We start from the raw sequence: 20,713 nt of genomic DNA, 5'->3' as shown, positions 1-20,713 counted from the left end.
GGTAAATAGAAAACACTTCAACTAGAGTTGCAAACAAAAAATAAATATAGGCCTAAAATATATATATACAGTGGGGCAAAAAAGTATTTAGTCAGCCACCAATTGTGCAAGTTCTCCCACTTAAAATGATGAGAGAAACCTGTAATTTTCATCATAGGTACACTTCAACTATGACAGACAAAATTTGAAAAAAAATCCAGAAAATCACATTGTAGGATTTTTAATGAACTTATTTGCAAATTATGGTGGAAAATAAGTATTTGGTCACCTACAAACAAGCAAGATTCCTGGATCTCACAGACCTGTAACTTCTTCTTTAAGAGGCTCCTCTGTCCTCCACTCATTACCTGTAATAATGGCACCGGTTTGAACTTGTTATCAGTATAAAATACACCTGTCCACAACCTCAAACAATCACACTCCAAACTCCACTATGGCCAAGACCAAAGAGCTGTCAAAGGACACCAGAAACACAATTGTAGACCTGCACCAGGCTGGGAAGACTGAATCTGCAATAGGTAAGCAGCTTGGTTTGAAGAAATCAACTGTGGGAGCAATTATTAGGAAATAGAAGACATACAAGACCACTGATAATCTCCCTCGATCTGGGGCTCCACGCAAGATCTCACCCCGTGGGGTCAAAATGATCACAAGAACGGTGAGCAAAAATCCCAGAACTACACGGGGGGACCTAGTGAATGACCTGCAGAGAGCTGGGACCAAAGTAACAAAGCCTACCATCAGTAACACACTACGCCGTCAGGGACTCAAATCCTGCAGTGCCAGACGTGTCCCCCTGCTTAAGCCAGTACATGTCCAGGCCCGTCTGAGGTTTGCTAGAGAGCATTTGGATGATCCAGAAGAAGATTGGGAGAATGTAATATGGTCAGATGAAACCAAAATATTACTTTTTGGTAAAAACTCAAATCGTCGTGTTTGGAGGACAAAGAATGCTGAGTTGCATCCAATGAACAGCATACCTACTGTGAAGCATGGGGGTGGAAACATCATGCTTTGGGGCTGTTTTTCTGCAAAGAGACCAGGACGACTGATCCGTGTAAAGGAAAGAATGAATGGGGCCATGTATCGTGAGATTTTGAGTGAAAACCTCCTTCCATCAGCAAGGGCATTGAAGATGAAACGTGGCTGGGTTTTTCAGCATGACAATGATCCCAAACACACCGCCTGGGCAACGAAGGAGTGGCTTCGTAAGAAGCATTTCAAGGTCCTGGAGTGGCCTAGCCAGTCTCCAGATCTCAACCGCATAGAAAATCTTTGTAGGGAGTTGAAAGTCTGTGTTGCCCAGCAACAGCCCCAAAACATCACTGCTCTAGAGGAGATCTGCATAGAGGAATGGGCCAAAATACCAGCAACAGTGTGTGAAAACCTTGTGAAGACTTACAGAAAACGTTTGACCTCTGTCATTGCCAACAAAGGGTATATAACAAAGTATTGAGATAAACTTTTGTTATTGACCAAATACTTATTTTCCACCATAATTTGCAAATAAATTCATTAAAAATCCTACAATGTGATTTTCTGGATTTTTTTTCTCTCATTTTCTCTGTCATAGTTGAAGTGTACCTATGATGAAAATGACAGGCCTCTCATCTTTTTAAGTGGGAGAACTTGCACAATTGGTGGCTGACTAAATACTTTTTTCCCCACTGTATATATATATATTTTCTTTTTCAGGGCTTGCCTGTTTTGCATTTTATTTTGGCATTAATAAGTGTCACATATCAATTTGCATTTGGTACCATGGGTCGAGTGTTAGTACCAACTTATGAAACCCTCATTTCTGTACCGTGTAAATTGGGGCCATGTCTTTGCAGATGTAAGTTGTAACGGCAGCTGTTATCTCCCTCCATCTTCGTGATTCTGCACCATATGGTGTGCCACGGGCAAAAGCCTCTTGCAACGTCTGAGTTGGGTTTGTTTTGAGCACTCGACTGTACTTTCTTGGGTCTCATCCGTAGACTCTCTCCGTACTGTTTCACATGATTCTTGCGTAGGTGGTAAAAGAGGTTAGTGGTGTTTGGACCTGTTGGAGGGACCGGCCTGCGGCATATTTTGCAGAGGATGTTTTTCTGGTCCGTGTCAGACTTTTCATACCCAAACCCCGTCCATGCGACCGAAGTAGCCCCTCTTTTAGGTACATGCTCCATGTCTCCGTGCTCTGTGTCACGTTCACTCTGCTCCATGTTTGTTTGTGTTGCAAATTTCCTTCCACACGGAACGCAAAGCGTCGTCCAATTGACAAAAAAATATTGCCGTAAAGAGTGTGATTTGCGACCACGAAATAAACAATAGAGCATAATATGAAACGATAGACGTTTTCTATCGTCACACGATACATATCATCATATCGCCCAGCCCTAGCTGAGACACTGACTTATCAACACCCCAAGTCCCGCTCAGGTAATCCCAACCATACATTAGCAGCATTATCATCATACTGCAGCCCCGCAACAAGTAACCATCATTGACTCTTGTTTTAACCCACTTCCTCACTCGAGGCACTGGCCCAATGGTACAGTTGTAGACAATCTTGTATCTATATCAATTCAGTTCATCCCTATGGTATTTCCAAGTAAGGGGTTACCAACTGAGCATAGTATGCTTGTATTAGACACTAAGTCTAATCTGAAATCCATCAGCTGCGGCATTGGACTGATTGATGTTAATGCCAGATTTTTGATTTAGAAAATGTATATTATTGAAATGGTTCTCAAACCTATTAACATTCTAGCAATATCTGAAACTTGGTTAAATAAGACTGTGACGATACTGATGTGCCTCTGACTGGGTATAATGTTTATAAATCTGATAGAGTTGACAGAGGTAGGGGTGTCACCTTCCCCATGTGCTCTTGATAAGGTGTCTGACTTGCTATCTAAGTATGCTAAATCTGAACTATTAATAATGGCCGATTTTAATCTGAATTGGATGACACCAGTGTCAGACAGGCTGAAAGATATTTGTACTGAGCTAAATTTGACCCAGCTGATAACCAAGCCCACATGGCCAAATCCAAAAGATCCAGTGAAATCAACCCTAATTGATATTATTCTGATTAATACACCAGAGAAATATGCTGCCAGTAGTTTTCTCTCTGGATATTAGTGACCATTGCCGAATTTTCTGTATTAGAGATGTGAACTTGTATAAATCTAATCCCTGTGTCATCACTAAGAGGAATGATCTTCATTTGAGTGACCATGAACATATCTTAGCTATTCCAGAAACCAAATTACATTTCAGCTATTTTGCAAATGTCTTCAATACTATCACAGATAAACATGTCCCCGTTCAAAAAAACAGAGTTAAAAATAGATCTAACGCTTGGTTCACTCCTGATTTATCTGAAGTTATACACACGAGCGATGTTGCTTGGGCTAAGGCCAGAAAAACAGACTTAGGCCCAGATTGGAAGTCTTTTAGGCAATACTGATTAGAAAGGCCATGGCTGAGTACTATGTAAACACTGTCTAATTATAAGGGGAATCCAGCTATGTTCTGGAAAACTGTCAAATCTCTGATTGGTAGTACCTCCCCTTCTCTGCCCCAACAAATTGATTTTTGTCCGTAATGAGGCCAGAGTCTATCATTGGTGCATTTAATTGCCATTTTATTTCAGTTGGCTATATCTTTGAACTAATTAATATGCCTACTCTCTATGAGATTGGGATTAATGAGCATAGGGGAAATTTGCATAATGATTTGGAAAATGGTAGTTGAGGATTTTCTTTTCTGCATTTTACAGAAAAATAAGTCCTTGATGCCTTGCTACTGTAGCTATAGACATTAGAAGTCCACAGGGGCCGGAAAGCTGGATCTGGCTCTGCTTAAATGCGCAGCGCACCTCATCGCTGGCTCAAAATTCCAAAAGTACAGTATGGAAGGCTGCTTATGTGCTGTGCTCCATAAGGGTGGGGACACATTTGTTCTTGATAATTATCTTGTCGAGCTAAGATTCTTGAATCTTTGGTAAATGTATAACTTTGTTCCTTTTTATCTGAGAATTGTATTTTGAACGTATTCGGTGTTTAGACCAGGGCACAGTAATATTACTGCGACGACATTATTTCTAAATAATATTGTGAATGCTTTTGATGCTAAAATACATCGTGCTGCCTTGCTTGTAGACTTGTCAATGGCTTTTGACAAAGTTGGTCATTCTATTTTATTGAGTAAGTTGTCCTCAAAAGGCCTGGTCACTGACGCCTGTATGTGGTTTCAGAACTATCGCAATAATACAATTCAGGCTACTGTCTACTCCCGCTCCCCATCACTACCATGATTACTTCCCCTTTATCTAGCACTCCCTAGCACTCACTCTTCAGGCAGTATTGGTTCTGTTTTCATCTCCAGACGCTTCTCGTTTTTTAACGCACCATGTTTGTAATTATTAAACTCAACACCTGCTTCCTGACTCCCTGCTTCTTAGTTACAGAATACTGCTTCAGAAATGATGGAAGCAGCAGATGATTACACCATCTTCCAGACGGTCGAGGAACAGGGTCATCTACTCCAAAAACACCACAACCAGCTAACGGAGGGCCTCCTACCATGGGTCGTGAGCCAGTCCCCCAGCCAGTCCCCCATGAGCCAGTCCCCCATGGGTCGTGAGCCAGTCCCCCAGCCAGTCCCCCATGGGTCGTGAGCCAGTCCCCCAGCCAGTCCCCCATGGGTCGTGAGCCAGTCCCCCAGCCAGTCCCCCATGAGCCAGTCCCCCATGGGTCGTGAGCCAGTCACAGTGAGCCAGTCCCCCAGCCGTCCGCCCAGGTCAGCGATGCCCGACTTTCCCTTCCGGAGAAGTATGACAGGACTCCATTGAAATGCCATGGCTTCCTACTCCAGTGCTCCCTCTATTTCACCTATCAGAAGGGAGACCCCCCCAACGAGAGGTTCAAGGTTGCCACAGTCATTTTCCTGCTGACCGGACGGGCGTTGGAGTGGGCTACGGCCATCTGGGAGAGAGGAGAGGATGAGTTGGGTTCCTATGAGAGGTTTATGGCTCTGTTCAGCGCGAGTGACTTTTTCAACTCCAGCAGGGTGGACAGACCGCTGCAGTGTACGCCCTCACCTTTCGCGCTGTGGCAGCCTCCAGCGGATGGAATGAGCCGGCGCTCCGCACTCTATTCCGCAGTGGACTGCGCAAGGCGGTCTAGACGAAGTTGGCATGTCGAGATGACAACCTATTCTTGGACGCTCTCATCTCGATGGACATCCATCTGGATAACCTTATCCAGGAGAGTCGGTGTCCACCTCGCCACTCGCCTCCCTCCTTTGGCTGTCCTGAGGCAGAGCCTGAACCCATGGAGGTGGGAGCCACGCACCTCTTCGTGGCTGAGTGCCGTCGCCGGAGATAGCCGGGGCATTGTCCCTATTGCGGCTAGGAGGGACACCAGCCTCAGCGGTGCACGATGCCGCCTAACCCGGGGTCCACTAGAGCAGAGGAGCGGCTCCGTGAACTTCCGTCTCCTAGGGTAGGCGTCAGTATTCCATAAATCACTTTCCGCCAAACCCTTTCTAGTGTAGTGTCAATTTTACTGGCTGGCTGTCCCTCATCTGTTGCCTCTACAGCTCTAGTGGACTCCAGTGCCACTGGGAACTTCATCGACCAGGCCCTCGCCTCCTCCCTGAACATAACTTCATAGCCACTCTCCTTTTCCTGTCCAAGCTCTGGCTATGCGACCATAGGGATCTCACATCACAGCACCCCTCACCATGGGCCCCAAGCATCAAGAGAGCTATGCGACCATTGGGATCTCACATCACAGCACCCCTCACCATGGGCCCCAAGCATCAAGAAAGCCTTCTCTTCATCAACACCCCACCCATACACACAGTCATCCTCTGGCTCTAACTCCATAACCCCATTTCATGGTCAAAGATGAGAATCACCGCCGGAGGATGCCGGAGGACCTGCTTTCCACATCAATGGAGGGTCCTGTGAGTTTCCTCTAGCCCATCAAGTGGTCCTCCCGTATCGTTGGCCCCGTGTTTTAGGATGTAGATGTGGACATCAGCCAGGCTTTGGAGAGGGAACCCGCTTCTGCCACCGGCCCTCCAGAGCACGTCTACATCCACATGAGGGTAAGAGATTGGCTGTTGACCTGGGCACACACATCCCTTGCTGCTGGACACCCAGGTATCTCCCGCACCATCCAATCCCTCTGCGATAAATACAGGTGGCCCACCTTGGCGCAGGACGTCGCCCACTATGTCAACTCATGTTTGGTGTATATACTCAATTCAAATCTCCCCTGCACACTCCAGCAGGTAAACTACTTCCCCTTCCCGTGCCTTAGTCACATCTGCCCATAGACTTTGTAATGGATCTCCCCCTTTCTGATGGTTTTACCACCATTCTGGTTGTTGACAGATTCTCAAAATCTTTCGTTTTATCTCTCTCTCTGGTCTCCCTACTGCTCTCCAGGTCGCTGAGGCACTACTCCAGCAGGTCTTCCAGCACTATGGCCTTCCAGAGGACATCGTTTACGACCGTCGTCCCCAATTCTTGTCACGGGTCTGGAAAGCCTTTATGGAGAAGCTGGGGGCCACGGTCGCCCTCACATCCGGGTACCGGCCTCAGTCTAACAGGCGGGTGGAGAGGACCAACCAGGAGCTGAGGAGGTTCCTAAAGAGTCAATGCCAGGACCCGCCTGGGGAGTGGGCCCGGTTCCTTCCCTCAGTGAATACGCCCAGAACTCACTTTGTCAGTCTATCCACCGGGCTGATTCCCATCCAGTGCATCCTGGGATATCAGCCGGCCCTGGCTCCGTGGACTCTGAGCCAGACTGAGGCCCCTGCAGTTGATGAGTGGTTCCGAGGTGTGGAATGCCACACACATGAGGCTCATGTGCGCCACCCGCCGTCAAAGGATCAGGCGGACCGCCACCGCAGTGAGGCTCCCGTGTTCCATCCTGGTGACCACATCTGGCTTTCCACCAGGAACCTCTCGCTCCGTCTGCCCTGCAGGAAGCTGAGCCCCACAGCTGGGGGGTGAACCAAAAACCTGACGAACCCGCCACATATGTTGACTCTGCCTGTCAGAGGTGGAGTTCTAGAGCTCACAGGTGTGGCTGGCATGGATATACAGTATATATATCTATATATATATATATATTTTTTTTTACATTCTCAGAACATTAACCATGTGTGTTCGCTTGTTTTGTACTGTTCTGTAGTTTCGACCCAAAGATTCGTCTGACAAACAAAAAACTTTGCATCCTGCAGGCCCAGGCGAATCAACCTTGGCCCTTGAGCAATTTACTCAAAATTGCTACAGAAAAAAAGGAAGAAGATTAAGGAAAGCATAAAGAAGTTTATGAAGAAATACTGTTTTGAGTTAGAAATGTAACACTTGAGAGTACTTAAGCATCGAATACATTGCAAGTTGAGGGATTTTCACAACAGTAGCCGGGCTATAAAAAGTCTATCGTCCTGCTAATAGGAAACATTTGCATGACGGGCTACATTCTTTATTGTAACCACAATGTCACACATTTGTATCTACCTTTCCAATTACTTTTAGAGTTTGGGAATTACAAATGTGCGCATTCTTTTTATTTACATTGTTTTAGTTCGAATGTGCAGACTTTTTTTCTTTAAATTATTGTTTTATGTAGGATGCTACACTTTTGACCAGTTGCAACTGTAAGTAGGCCTAATTTAAAAAATCATACTTCTATTAGGTTGTTAAGCCTTATAGCCTACCTCAGCCATTTAAGTTATGTGATATAGTTTGAGGCTTTGAAGAAATAGACTCCAATTAAGCCTTCTTGTTGTTTGTAAAGTCAAATTCAAAATTCAAAAAGGCCCTTGCTGTCACGTTGGTATGAAGAGATTCGGGAGACAGGCGCAGGAATGCGTAATAGTTTTTTTTATTCAGCTCAAATTACGGCATGCTGTGTAAAGGCACGGGGACAAAGACCAAACAAACACTTTACAAAAACACAGGGTTGAAACCCAAACAAAAGAGTGAGGAGTACCTTGAATAAATAATACACGCGCACAATGATTATCACATGGGACGAGACCCGTAATCATCTGTGCAATCCACAAGGGCACGGAAGCCCAAAACACACAGCACAGGTACTCACACACACCAACTGACACTGTAACAATAATCGACAAGACCATGGAAACCAAAGGGCACATAAATACTATCAGTGGGAATAGGGGACAGGTGTGCTTGATGAAAGTTCCGGAGGGATCCGTGACACTCGCACATCTGAGCTATCTTTTTTTGCAGGTGCATGGCAACACCTGGGTAAGATAAGAAAAAAGAAGAAGGAATCCGCACACTGCTCTTGATCATATCACTGATCTTTAATAAGCTTTACGTATCGGCCTCGCGGTCTTCCTCAGAGCTTTTGGGAGTTTTGCTAACCCTTATGTAGACCTAGCCACACCCACATCCGTTCCACGCATCGAAAGGGGTTGGAGGCGAAGGAAAAACAAATAAGTGCTACCAAATATAACAATATGCATTAATGCATAAATATTCAAATAGTGGGTACATAAAACATATTAAACTCGTCTGTAAAACCACAATGAGGACATCGACCTACCAAGCAAGTTTTCATAAATCATTGGGTACAGTGTAAGAAAAATGTCAGAGTAATCTGAAGTAGGAGCATAATTCATGTTCAAATTTACAACATAACATACATAGGCATTTCATCATTAAGGCCTTTAGGAAATCATGTCTGAAGGGTGAAAATCCCAAAACATTCTCTTTTACTCAAGAGTATTATTAATATCACCTCCCCTGTCTGATATCTGAACTTTCTCTATTCCACAAAATCTAAAGGTAGAAATGTCATGTTTTAGATCATTAAAATGTACTGCGACTGGATAATCCCTGTCTTTTCTCCTAATTGAACGTTATGTTCACTGATTCTCTGTTTGAGATAATGAGAGGTTTTACCCACATAGCACAGCCCACATGGAGATTTAATAATGTAGATAACATGGGTAGTGGAGCACGTAATAATGTCATTTATTTGGAACCGTTTTCCTGTGTGTGGGTGGCAGAAATATTCAAACACATCATATTGTTGCACTGTGCGCAACCTCTGCATTTATAGCTACCATTTGGAAGAGGGCGTAAAAGAGCCTGGCTGATTTTCTTTTGTGGCTGGCAGTTGCCATGGACAAATTTATCGCGTAAATAAAACATGCCAGTGTTTCTTGACCACATCTCCCACTTTCCGCGAGTTCAAAGTATATGTGGTTGGGAACATTACAGAATGTTCTTTAGCTTTAGTGGGTCTTTTTTGTAGCAGTTCGTCTCGTGTTTCCCCCAATGCCAAATTAAGAGCTTCATCCACACATTGTGGAGAATAGCCTCTTCCTAGAAACCTATTGCGCATCTCCACTGCTTTTACTAGATAGTCCTGAAAATGATTTGTTGCAAGTTGGGGGGGTGGTTCACACCTAGCTCAAGTTGGGTAGGGGAGGGGGGGTCACACGTAGCGCGGCAATTAGACAATTCTTTAGTAAAGGTTGAATAGTTTACTGTTCAGCTAATAGCCCATCCTGCTACGCTTGTGAAAACTAATAATAATACTTTTTCCCCTTTCCACGTTCAAGATTACAAATGATAAAGGGTTTTTAGCCACAATCGGCCCCAACCCCAATTTGGGCACAGTCAATAGCGTGATGGACTTTGGGCAAGAATGTTGAGGGTTCGAAACCTGCTCCCTGCTTGCTATAATGTATGAGTTTGATACACCTGGTATTGGATATGGCTGGAAAAAACTTGCTAAATAGCGATTTTCGTAAATGAACTTTATGACCAAAAAATGTGCACAATTTTTTGTCTCTACATTAACTAACATATTCCTCTCAATTGTACATTTTTTGCTTGACTCGTTATGACGTTATAACTACATACATATGCTTCCTCGTAATGTTTTGTCAGCCATCTTTGCTGAAGTCACCAGGGACGGGTGGCCCGCGTCGAATTCGTCATTGGAACCACTCGATATGATGGGTCATATCAAAACCTTGGGACCAAAATGCATAATAATAATAATAATAATGAGTGCTCTAGCTCCCCCTTGTGGTGGTCTGGAGCAATGAAGCCGTGACGCTGGGTACCTCTAAGTCCCGCGGTGAAGCTCGCAACTTTTAAAGGAGGAACCACTGTAGCTCTGTAAAACAATGCTAATCGCGTCAGAGAAGTATTAGCTTGTGTTGTCTTTTGAAGCTACTCTGGCCTTATGACAACCTAAGGCATTGCCTTAGGCACAGAGGTCTAAGGCAATGCATCTCAGTGCTAGAGGCGTCACTACAGACACCTTGGTTCCAATCCAGGTTGTATCACAACTGGCTGTGATTGGGAGTCCCATAGGGCGGCACACAATTGGCCTGCCTTTTTGTGTAGGCCGTCATTGTAAATAATAATAGTGCTTAAGCATATGATACTCCCCAAAGCATGGTGAAATACATAGAGGTGTATCACAAGCTAAACACATCTATTTTGTCAACTTCCTCTGCTTACTTCTCCTGGTGCCAGACAGGCAGAGTTTACAGTGCCTCTGTGTGTGATTACCTTGAGCAGTAGTTTGAGGGACTTTGCAGAGAAAATGAAGTGCAGTGAGGCGTAAGGGATTGTCTGCAGCAGGACGACCCCCAGTGGATGGGCGCAGAGGGGTGTGGTGCTCCTCCAGCAGCTCTCTCATGAGGTTCTCTCTGTACTTTTGATAATTACTTGACTTATGAGGGAGTGGGGAGGATGAGGGAAGGGAGAGGATGATGTGCCAGTGGGTAGGTGGGTGAGATATTGTCACTACAATTGCATAATGGAACTGTATGTGATTTGTATGTGAACTGTACGTCCAATTACAAAAATACCTTGTTCAGTAATCATCTCACCTGTTAGTTGGCGGTGAACTATGTCGGCCATCGAGGGCAACAGTGTCGATCAGATGTAAAAATATCTTCTTATACCACTTGGTCCTTTTCCGAGTACATTCTACAAAGCTGTTTATCATGTCCGCCTTATCCACTGCCCCCATTTTGAGGTTATAGTCAAGCAAACAGTCTGGTTTGATCTTTCTCTCTCCCGTCAGGTGGTCCACCTTCCCTGTGGCCGACCTGGTTACTCTATGGACAGTGAACAGGACACGGATGTCTCGTTTGTCATGCCACTTTACTGCCAACCGTTACCTGTTCTCCTGGAACTCCACCTCCCCCTCTGCATCTTCCTGCCTCCGAATGCCGGCATCCCCTTCCTGTTCGACCTGACTGTGCCACAGGCCCCTGTGCTGTTGGAGAGCAGATGCTGGAAGAGTGTGGGACTGCTGTACGAATTGTCCACATACAAGACGTGTACCTTGCCGAGATGAGGAGCCAGCATGGTCATCACCCAGACCTGGACACCCCAAGCCCCTCATAATGTTGGATGTCAGTGGTGGACCCTGTGTAAACTATAATGACAAAGAAATATATTAACGGAATGCCAGCCTACCTTTCCATAACATCAGGGACTCATCAATGCATAGGTCCTTGTATGGCACAAAGACCCGACCAAATGCTGATGTCAGGCTGATGAGAACATTTCTTATTTTGTATAACGGGTCACTTAGGATGCAGTTGCATTGTTGACTAAATGCATCACAGCAGAACTAGGAAGCGGTCTTAGGAAAAGAGGTTGGCAAAGAAGGGAGTTGCAAACATAGGATCTGTGCTCCAGTATTCTCTTAGGGAGTTCTTCTTTACTATTCCCATGAGAAGGACTGTCACCAGGAAGGTATACATTTCACTAATTGTGGTTGTCACCCATTTAGCAAGTTTTCCCCCCACTCCTGGCTCTCTCTTCTCCTGTAGCTCCAAGGCATAGTGATTGATCTCCTACTATGTCTCCCACCAGCTCCTCTGTCAGAAACAACTTGAAGCACTCTGCCTCAGATGGAAATGGCAAGGGGATTTGCACTCCAGACTGGGACTCATCAAAGCAAACAGCAGGGCCAGGAGGGGTGGCGGCCTTCCACTGTCGGTCTGCCTCCTTCACCACCAGCATCTTCAAAGGGACCTCCAGTGGACAAGGGATCCTCAGATTCAGGGTTCTCAATGGTTATAAGGTTAGGGGGCAGCTCCCCACTGTCACTGTCACTGTCAGAATCCGATTCCTGACTTTCATACTCAGACTCATAGTCAGAATGTAAAAGAAATCTCCAGAATTTCCGCATTTGTGAGTTGTCTCCTTTTGAAAGACATTGCTAATGCTACAGCTTTTCTCACTAGCTACATACATAAACAACAACACTGAATGGCTCAGAGTGTGAGTGAGAGGTTACGTAATTGACTGCCGGCACGCGCCACTTGTATCAATAAATCCCTATTAGAAAATGTTTTGTGTGGTAATTATTTATATATTTACTGCTTTATTCACATGTTTTTAAGTACTGGTGACAAAACATGCATTTCGATTCTTGCTTAGATTTTAATGGGCACATATTATGTGTGTAAAATACTTTTTTGAAGGTTGTACTGATTATGATGAGCTAAGCTAATTCCAGCTATGTGTGGAGCCATGTTTGCTGACATACAATGTATACCGTTTCATGTAATCGTCTGCCGGACCAAAGATGTTATATCAAAATGAGGTGAGTAAGGGTTCACCCATTTTTCGGGAACTTCCGGAAGTGAATGGTGGGATGTGAACGATTTGTAGACGACACACCTCCTTCAACATACATACTATAAACTAGAGGTCGACCGATTATGATTTTTCTATACCAATACCGATTATTGGAGGACCAAAAAAAGCTGATTCTGATTAATCTGCCAATTTTTACATATATATTTGTAATAATGACAATTACAACAATACTGAATGAACACTTATTTTAACTTAATATATAATACATCAATAAAATCTATTTAGTCTCAAATAAATAATGAAACATGTTCAATTTGGTTTAAATAATGCAAAAACAAAGTGTTGGAGAAGAAAGTAAAAGTGCAATATGTGCCATGTAAAAAAGCTAATGTTTAAGTTGGAACATATGAAAGCTGGTGGTTCCTTTTAACATGAGTCTTCAATATTCCCAGGTAAGAAGTTTTAGGTTGTAGTTATTATAGGACTATTTCTCTCTATACCATTTGTATTTCATATACCTTTTGACTATTGGATGTTCTAACGGGTACTTTAGTATTGTCAACCTAATCTTGGGAGTTGATAGGCTTGAAGTTATAACAGCGCAATGCTTGAAGCACATTGAAGAGCTGCTGGCAAAAGCACGAAAGTGCTGTTTGAATGAATGCTTACGAGCCTACTGCTGCCTACCACCGCTCAGTCAGACTGCTCTATCAAATCATAGACTCAATTATAATGTAATAACACACAGAAATACGAGACTAAGGTCATTAATATGGTCAAATCCGGAAACTATCATGTGATAGTGATCGTACGCTACAGGGACCACTGTAGAACTGTAGAATGATCACACCGATGTGTTGGTATGTGTGAAAACGTTAAAGTCCCAAGCTACAATAAATGCTCCATCAGGATATGCTGTTTCTAGTTTGCACAAAGTCCAGTGTAGTTCCTTGAGAGTCGTCAGCTTGAGGGGGAAAATACACGGCCATGACGATAACATGACGATAACCTGACGATAACCGATGACCGAAGATAATTATTTATCTTATTTGGGTTTACAGTATATGATAGTCTGTGATGCTTCCCCTCCTTCTTACTGTAGCAAGGGAATTATTTGATGTTGATTCGAAATTAGGACAATTAATGTTTAGCAGTTCCCTCAAGATTCATACTGCACATTATGACCACCTGGTTATTGTAATTAAATATTTACTAAGTGTGGCATTTGAATTACATTAAGAACATTGAAGAAGATATTTTTCATATCTACTAGAGTCATCACAGTATGTACAGTAGACTACTGTAGTAGAAGAATAACGTATTGGAAGGAGACGCTATCAGTCAAAACCACTCAAAAACCCAAGAGGGATTTCACACACTTCTAACAGTCTCCAAACTAGCACTGTGATAGCTACAATGACCTCTAGTTGACCTTCAGCTCAGTCAGCTGCCTTCAGCTCCCTCTCTCTTTCTCCCTCTATCTGTCTCTCCCTTCCTCTTTCTCCCTTCCACACTCGCTATCTCCCACTTTCTCTCTCTCTCTCCATCTCTCCCTTTTTTCTTTCTTTCTCCTCTCTCTTTGCCTCCCCGCCCTCATGCTGTACGGTACACTACAGATCTCACCACCACACTGGCACATACCATAGACATACACACCGGTCCATGTGTCACACACACACTCAGATTTGCTGAGAGCTATCAGTGGAGAAGCTCTTTGCTGGGTCCTGACAAGGCCACACAGTTCACTGCTGATCCAGACTGTCTGACAGCTGCGTGTGTGTGCGTGTGAGCGTGCGCGTGTGCGTGCGTTACTCTCACAAAGACTCTGCTTGTCAGCACTAAAGTCGAGAGGAGTTGGGGCCAACTATGAGTGGAACTATGGGATGGGGGAAAACTATGGACATAAGAAGGAAAGCTAGGAGGGAGGGCACACTGTGACAGCAGCGCAAACTACTGCAGTATGAGGCATTCTGAATGTATCTGCTTCATCAACTGAACTGGCCAGATGTGTTTTACTCTATTCTGAATCCATCCACTATTTCCAGTGAGTTCACTCAGCAGTCAGGGCTTAGGTGCTCTGCCTTGATGTTTGCAATTCCTCTGCTGCATAACCATATGGGCGGCAGGTAGCCTAGTGGTTAGAGCGTTGGGCAAGTAACCAAAAGGTTGCTAGGTCGAATCCTCAAGCAGGTAAAAATCTGTCATTCTTCCCCTGAACAAGGCAGTTAACCCTCTGTTCCTAGGCTGTCATTGTAAATAAGAATTTGTTCTTAATTAACTGACTTGCCTAGTTAAATAAAGGTAAAGTAAAAAAATTTGTTCCCTGCTGTTCAAAACACAAAGGATGACAATGTGTATGTCAACAGGCTAAGCAGTGGGAACAGATTTGAGCAGCTAAAATACAACTTGCTTTTTCGGTTAATGATGACTGGAAGGATTAAGAAGCATGTTATCCCATTTGAACATCAGCCTTTCAAATAAACAGAGAATTACAATGTGTGGGTTTCGGGGTCCTCTAAGGTGTGTGGTTGTCCCTGCTATTGTGAGAAGCAGTCGGTCAGTCGAAACTGTACATCAGTTCACCACTGTATCGTGGTGTAAAAATAGCACATCCACTTCTATTAATAGACAGCACATCCAAGGTCCTATCAGGAAGCTGACTATCAGCACCATTCTGGGGGCTGTACTGATGCTGAAGGTTGTGTATAGAATCAATATCAACACATAAGTGTGTCAACAACAAAAAACTATGATAAATCAATACCACCCCCGCCCGCCCCCCAAAGAAGCCAGCAGTAGAACACTCTTCACTGAAAATAGGAAAGATTTCATGATGCCACAGTCAGTGCTGCCATGATATTATTATTTGTTATGCTCATAATGTTGGGTTTGCATGCTGTCAGGTTTCAGTTCTCTGCTCTCTTTCTCTCTCTCTTTCTCTCTCTCTCTCTCTCTCTCTCGCGCGCGCGCTCTCTCTCGCCCACATAGTGAACCTTTACAGTTCGTTCCTGTGCCTCCAACACCAACTCATCTCATTCGTCATCCAGCTGGAGGCTGCACCCACCCACCTGGACACCAAGGTTGCCCTCATTTGCAAATCTCATCTGCAGAAATTACAGTAGGAAAAACTGCTGCTCTTATAAAGAACAAATATAATAACTAGAGAGCTAGTAGATATAGTGAAACATCCAAGGCAACCAATCCCTTCCCATCTCACCCCAGCTGTTCTGTCTCTGACTGACTCAGAGCATGTGTAGGCTGTAGGAAGCATGTAGGCTGTGCCATTGTATAACACACTGTGAACAGCTTTCCTATTAAGTCTTCCCAAGCTGCAGGAGCTGGCTGGCTGGACAGGTTCAGGGAAAAATACTGTATAATGGGTACAACATGTCTCTAGGCCTGATTAGGATACAATACAACCCTACCTGGCTCTGCAGGTTTAGGGTGGAGGGTTAGGTTACAGGTTTAAGGTACCGGTTATAGGGTACACTACCTACAGTACCTAGCTATGTGTAGGTTTAAGGTGGGGTTAGGGTACAGGTTTAGGGTACATGTTTAGGATTCACTACCTACCTGGCTCTGTGCAGTTCTTATCCAGTGTGTCATTATCTCCGTCCACGGCCATCAGCCTGCGTCCCAGACGGTTTGTTGTGTCAACCAGCCCCTGCTCCAGGACCAGACCATGTCCTATGTTCGAGTTAGAAAAAGAGTTAGGAACATTTATTTAAGTGTCGCTCCACAATGATACAATAATACAAAATACAGATTTTCTTTCAACCACATTGTGGACCACTCAAATTGAGTTTTAAGGCACTAAAAACAATAATGGTCAAACACGGAGTAGTCCCCCCCCCCATCGTGGCATTGCCTCCGCATGGTGTCAAAAGCGTTCCACAGGGACACTTACATCTGTAGTCTTGCCCATTTACTCTCTGAATGGCACGCATACACAATCCATGTTTCAATTGTCTCAAGGCTAAAAAAACATCCTTCTTGAACCTGTCTCCTCTGCTTCATCTTCACTGATTTGAAGTGGATTTAACAAGTGACCTCAATAAGGGTTCATAGCTTTCACCTGGATTCACCTGGTCAACCTATGTCACGGAAAGAGCGGGTGTTCTTGATGTTTTGTACACTCAGTGTATAACACATTGTATCATCTGTACACATGTGCGTATAAAGAAAAACGTTAAAGAAGCACAGTGGATAAAAGGACAATTAGACACTTGAATAGAAACGTCTCAGTTGGAGGATAAGATGGCAGGCTTTGGCGGAGGCATTTACATTTTTGTTACCTGATAGAATTCCACATAATTTATTATTTTCATCAGACCATTAACATTTTGATTTGGGTTGGACAGCTGACAAAAAAGATCATCCCTAATTTAGTTGTAGAACCCACATGTAAAGCCCTGCATGAGCTTCAGTTTCAACGGAACCAGCTTTACAAAATGTACATACACATTTATCTAGGGAAATATTTGTGTATCGTCTCAATAGCAAGAGGGACCACACCTAGGGCTGTTGCTGTGACTGTATTACCGCCACTCCGGCATTCACTCCACATCAAAATGTATATTGCTTGGATAAAACAGTACATCAGGAAAGAAACAGACAGTGAACATGCATTGAAACACTGGGCTTTGCATCTCAAATCCTTATATACTACTTTTGACCAGGGCTGATAGTGCACTACTTTTGACCAGAGCCATATCGGATATAGCTGCCATTTGTCTTTGCATTTGGTGACTCTGTCACAGAAATACAAGCGTCGGCCGGATATTCAGCACCATTGAAGCAAGACAGTGATGGAATCGAAATTTGGAAGTTCAGCACCACATGAGAGCGGACAGCGACCGTCTCAGGTGCAGCCACTCTCCACTGGGAGAAGCCTTGGAAATGAATCTAGGTCTGACCAGGAAGTCAAAAGCCTGGAATGTAGTTAGGTCTAACCAATGCTATATGGGTGGCAGTCTATAATATTTATTTTATTGTGGTTTAATAGACCTATCAACATGTATATAGACGGATGTGACTGAATATAATGCGACTCATTTGTAAGTAAAAAAAGCCTGATTATAACAGACCAGACAGTGCTATCTCCAGCCCTAACAGTTGCTCGTCTGTGGTGACGTATTTTACATCCTTTTACGTGTGATATCATGTTTGTTATAACCCCTTAAGCTCCTTGTTATTCTAATGCAATTAGGGAACTCTGCGACATGTTTTATCCAAAGAGATGATGTTCAAATTGATAATGCCCTGTTAAAAGTTTTTAAAAAAAGCTTTGGTGCCATTTTCACAAGTATATGGTGAATTTTCACATGGCAGTTGTTTCAAACCTCTTAAGTACATTTTCAATTGACTAAGTATAACACACAATTCACTTTTTCACCACACTTAGTGTTTTATCTAAACAAGACATGTTTCACATTGCAATACATGTTCATATAAAGTAATTGCTTTTCACAATCCAATACTCACATGACTTTTGATACGATTGTCTTCTCATTTGTTAAAATACATTTTACTATTCCGTAATCCGACTGCTGTTATTCGATAATCACTTAACCGTTTGGTAAACCTGTAGATTTGGAACGGGTTTTGTCTTCAACAGATTTTGAGAACTAGGCCCTAATGTATGTTTGTAAAGTATAAACATATAAAGTATGACATATACTGTAATGTACTATTATGATGATAACTATTTAGATTTTACTTCCCAGTATTTTTGAAAGAATTGGATCAGATATGTACTGTGCGTAACAAATGCGTCCCCTACACAGTAAACATGTATCCAAAATGATGTTCCTTTTTGATGGGGGAGGTTCACACTACTTTACTAAAATTACATTTGCCAATGCAGTACTGTAATATTTCCAAAGTGACAGTGTGTGTATGGACAGTGTGTCCATACATCTTGGTATGTGACCCCAGTGCGAATCAAACCCTCAACTCTGGTGTTGCTTGTGCCATGCTCTTACTACCTGAGCCACACAGGACCACGGCAATACAATACTGTCGAATACAATACATGACTACAATACAGGTCGAAGGTGTACCATTGCCATCGCCATGAGCATGCCACCTTCCTTCAGGCCATGTAAGGACATCAATCCAGACCTACTTTACGTCAGGCTTGAATTCACCGTTCCAAAATGTTTTTCACTAGGTGCATGAACAATGAGGATATTTACTGCGATGTCAATGAGAACCAATGGTCAAATGTTCAAGACAGGCTTGATGGAAACTTGTGCCTGCTAAACATCATTTTTCTTTAATTGAATGTGTTTAATTTGATTACAGTACACCTATGTTGTAATGATATCTAGTTAATACATTTCTGTTTTTGCATCAATGATAGTGAAAGATGACTTCAATGATTACACCTTTGATCACACAGAAATGATGGAAATTACATTTTCTGTAAATGTTGCTGAGAATTGTAAGGGTATTGCCTCATGTGAAAACAGTGTAATGTGCTGTAATTTACAGTAATGTAACATATTACAGTCAAAGGACAATTTTGAAACATGTATCTTGCATGGCTATTGGATTAACTGGTTGTTAAAATATAATTCTGTTAAAAAAAAACTATGTTCTCATGGTATTTCACAGTAAACTTATATTTGTGATCAATGATTGTGTGGTGAAAGATGTCTCCAAACAACACGAATGCACAACGAAAGGTTTTGAATGTCAGCCTTGCTGCATTACAAGTGTTACCAGTTTGGAGTTTGGAGAATTCACCAGATACTTGTGAAAATAACACCAAAGCGATTGAAAAAAAAGAGTGGTATGTTCAAACAGGGACAACAGACTACATAGGCATCTTTAATGGCATGATATAAACAGGTCTTATGATACAGAGAGCTGAGCCCTAAGGCAAGTGGGTAAACTGAAATGGTAGCCTAGGGGAGAATTTACCAAACAGTCCTGGGATTTATTGTGTGTGTGTGTGTGTGTGTGTGTGTGTGTGTGTGTGTGTGTGTGTGTGTAGAGAAAGTTACAGAGATTAACATATTTCAGGACTCAGAAGTCCAGTGTATGTGTGTGTAGAGAAAATTACAGAGATTAATATATTTCAGTCCACTGTATGTGTGTGGTTCATTAAAGCTCCACATACCAGTTGTGAACTAATCTGGTCTGGAGAAGTGAGGGATAATTCATATCAAAGGCAAGCCAGCATCAAATATGAACAGTTTCAGAAATACATGCCCTCGTACTTTTTGTGCAGTCCGGAGTTGCCAGGTGCTAATTGCCAGTTTACATGTGATTCCTCCATATTGGAGGTAGAAAACTATTTATTTGGCTTGTCCTGTAATAAATAGCTGATTCAAACCCCAGTCTTGACCGTTCCCCTCTCCCCCTATCTTTCAATTGTTTACATAATTTTGTAACATTGATGTAACAACTTCCTCAGGGATCAAGACCAACAGAGTAACACTTTGACAGCTGAGTGACCTCTCCTGTCATAGTTCATATATTTTGTGTCCTGGTGCATAAATGTATAGATTTTGTTTTAATGGGTCATTTTTGTTCAGCTCTTACACATAATTTATGGCACCAAATTGGTAAACGTAAACGTCATGTGCTGTACAAAAAAAATGAACAGGTTTTGTGATATTGACATAGGCTGTTGTTCTCTGTCTCTTCAGTCTTCAGAGAGAGATGTAGTACAGTTCAATTAATACAGCGAGGTCATTTTTTGTCTGTACTGGTTGAAACCGAAGTGGTTGTCCACAAACACAAGCAGCGGTACTGGTTGAAACCGACGTGGTTGTCCACAAAACCACGCAGCCGGCGCGCAACACTGTCTACCTCCAGCGCCCCCCAACAACTCCCCTAGGCCACCGCGACAGAGACAGCAACATGTCCAAGAAATCAATAGAAAACGAAAACAAACATGTTTTGGGCGTCTTAAAGAAGTGGATATTTGGTGTAAATCATGAGTGATTGAGAATGACCTGTGACTCACATTATATTCCAGAACATATTGCCTACGTTTTGCATAGGCCTATACTGCGGCACATACCGTAAACTTCATGCACGAACATACGAAACACTCACACACACATGCGCATACACGCA

At 43.2% G+C, this 20,713-nt stretch overlaps 1 protein-coding gene across 2 annotated transcripts in view; it reads right to left on the bottom strand.

The window, feature by feature from the left end:
* The window catches only part of LOC139375091 (sodium/potassium/calcium exchanger 4-like), a 63,700-nt gene that overhangs the window by 41,678 nt on the left and 1,309 nt on the right, over positions 1–20,713 (bottom strand). For both annotated transcript variants that reach the window (XM_071116530.1, XM_071116531.1), the window contains exon 2: positions 16,196–16,309. In XM_071116530.1, coding sequence (XP_070972631.1) covers positions 16,196–16,309 — 114 coding nt within the window. The remainder of the gene's footprint in view (positions 1–16,195; positions 16,310–20,713) is intronic.

Source organism: Oncorhynchus clarkii, chromosome 19 (genome assembly GCF_045791955.1).
Source record: "Oncorhynchus clarkii lewisi isolate Uvic-CL-2024 chromosome 19, UVic_Ocla_1.0, whole genome shotgun sequence".
Classification (NCBI taxonomy): domain Eukaryota; kingdom Metazoa; phylum Chordata; class Actinopteri; order Salmoniformes; family Salmonidae; genus Oncorhynchus; species Oncorhynchus clarkii.
This window is presented reverse-complemented; position numbering and strand designations above follow the sequence as displayed.